The following is a 2,821-nucleotide window of genomic DNA, read 5'->3' as shown; positions in this document are numbered from 1 at the left end:
ATATATATATATATATATATATATATATATATATATACATAATATATATGTATATATATATATATATATATACATAATATGTATACTTACACAGATGCATATGTGCATGTACGTGTATATGTATATATGCGTATATACATGTATGTATATATGCTTAGACGCATACATATTGTATGATTTATCGTTAAAAGAATTGAATTTGAGACGAAATTGTAAGCTTGCACGTTATACGAGAACAAATCTTGTGTTGATTTGTCGTTGGTGTTCTTGGTTATTTCTTTTTGTTTTTTTTTTGTCTTCAGGTACTGGCCATATTTTTCTGAAGTTTATTGATAACAGTATTAGTTTCTGATGTCGGATATATATATATATATATGCATATGCCTGTTCCTTTATACAGGTGACATATCTTGTAGAACTCCAGCTGCTTGATCTCTGGAGTCTGAGGCTCTTGGTCATTTTTCATGGCTGGGTGTCCCTATCAATACTTGTTGTTGATGTTCATTAAGAGTCCTTCCTGTTAAAATAATACAAAACAAAAAATATCAGATAAATTTATCATGAATAGAGTTAAATATATATGAACGTAACATTAATTTAGACAGGAAAAAAATAGAGGAATAAGAAAACAAACCAATAATATAAGAAACATGGGATGTCATATATAAGTAAGCAAGTAATAAACTAGGGAGAATTGCACAAGTGATTTCTTCCTTAATTATTGAATGAGAACATGGAGTCTTGGTGGCGCTTACAACACACCAAATTACAGATATCTCAAAGTAAATATATAACATTGTATGGATATTAATAAAATATTAACGATATGGAATGGAGATTAACTAATTGTTATTGACACTTTAACTCTTGGTACACACAAAAGATATTAATATACATTTCTATTAGATTTAGATAAAAAGTGTAAGTTATAAATAATCGATATCATTTATATAATATATACATACATATATATGTATATATATATATCTATATATATATATAATGTATGTATGGGTATATATGTGTGTATATGTTGATATATATATATCTTACAGCATGGCATGGTAAGAATAGTTCAATGAGTTAATGAGACACACAAACTATAGTGTGACGGCTCTTCCAGATTTCAAAAAATAAAACAAATTAGATTTAATGCTTGTTTTTGATGTCTGAATTTGCTTTCCCAATTCTGTAATTGTTCTAAATTGAACAATCCCCAGGAACGGAATGCGTAATCAAAACGACATCTTCGTTAGGATAGATGGAAGCAGTATAAACTCAACATAGGATTCTGTATACCATAGCAAAAGCAAATACATGAGCACAAAGCCTGGAAGCCGTGATGTTCATCTAGAGCAGCGCTCTTCAACCATTTCCTGTTAATGAATCCCCTTTCATTTCATATTACCCAAATGCACTTCCATATTAATTCGATGTTGAAAAAACTTCATTAAAAATACAAAAGATCCCCTTCGGTCATGAATGACAGTGGGATTGCACCCAGAAAGTTCCCCCTCCTAGGTACAAGTCCAAGCAAGGCTGTTTATGGAAGAACAGCAGTCACCTATGTATACGAGCCAACTCACTTCTCAACGTAAAGTGGAAGCAACTGCCGACGCAGCTTGGCACCAGTCACGTCTCAATTCATTTCTACAGCCGAGTGAATTGGCGCAACGTGAAATATAGTGTCATGCTCACGAAAATATACACATCCGATCCAGGAACCGAACTCACAACCTCATAATTGTGAGCTTGATATTTTAGCCACTGAGCCACGCGCCTTCACATTATATTTTTATAACTAATATTAAGAAATTTATAAAGAAAACTTTTGAAATATTTTGTGCATTATAGAAGTATAACTAATTTCTTGCACGTCTATTTTAACAAGAAATTCTTGCAAGGACCCCCGAAGAGCCATATGGACCCTAGTTGAGTACCACTAATCTACAAGAAGCATTTCGTATGGACGTGTAACATTCAAAATATTGAAACGTATCAGTAGCAGCCGTAATGTCTCTCAGTGGTAGAATTGCTAAATAATTATTGCTACTTCCTGAGCGTCACGTACTCAGTACTTAAACAACTGCAAGACATTCTTCGACTGCTTCTGATACATTTCTGAAACCATACGTGCATACAAGGGGCTTGCTTGAAACGATAGCGATGTCTAGCAGACTTTCAATAGTTTATTCGACTTAAACATGATATAGAGAATGCTAAGAATGATCGTATTTAAGAATTGAAAATAAAATCAAATGTTACAAGCATTAATTACATAGTATGAAATATATTATTAATGCAACTACTACTATTACTACTACTACTACTACTACTACTACTACGACTACAGAGATGATGCACTTGAGCATCATCCTCCCTCAGATCCTAGATTTGATCTACACTGCATTCACGGTCAGATACCTTCAGTAATTTTAGAGACATTGTGAAAATGTGGACTACATGTACGACAACATTTCCTTATAAAGCCAACATGATTTTCTTTTTTTTTTTGCAAATTCTTGGCTTTCATTATTGAAACATCCCTTAACCTAAAGTTAAACGTTAAAAGACTCACTGCCATTTTTGCCATAGTTTGTATTCATTATGTTAAAATTATCTTTTTCTGCTCTAGGCACAAGGGAGGCTCGAAATTTTGAGAAGGGGGACACTCGATTAGATCGACTCCAGTATGGTAATGGTACTTAATGTCCTGCACCCATATATGCATGTATATATACATATATATGTAGGTATGTACATATATGTATGTATATATGCATATATTTATATATCATTTATATTATATATATATATATAT

At 32.2% G+C, this 2,821-nt stretch overlaps 1 protein-coding gene across 5 annotated transcripts in view; it reads right to left on the bottom strand.

The window, feature by feature from the left end:
- Window positions 1-91: 91 nt before the first annotated feature.
- Window positions 92-2,821, bottom strand: part of LOC106876210 (cys-loop ligand-gated ion channel-like) — a 526,199-nt gene continuing 523,469 nt past the window's right edge. For all 5 annotated transcript variants that reach the window (XM_052971068.1, XM_052971070.1, XM_052971069.1 and 2 more), the window contains one exon: window positions 92-517. In XM_052971068.1, the coding sequence (XP_052827028.1) occupies window positions 456-517 (62 nt within the window). In that variant the 3' untranslated portion in view covers window positions 92-455. The remainder of the gene's footprint in view (window positions 518-2,821) is intronic.

Source organism: Octopus bimaculoides, chromosome 10, assembly GCF_001194135.2.
Source record: "Octopus bimaculoides isolate UCB-OBI-ISO-001 chromosome 10, ASM119413v2, whole genome shotgun sequence".
NCBI classification, from domain to species: domain Eukaryota; kingdom Metazoa; phylum Mollusca; class Cephalopoda; order Octopoda; family Octopodidae; genus Octopus; species Octopus bimaculoides.
This window is presented reverse-complemented; position numbering and strand designations above follow the sequence as displayed.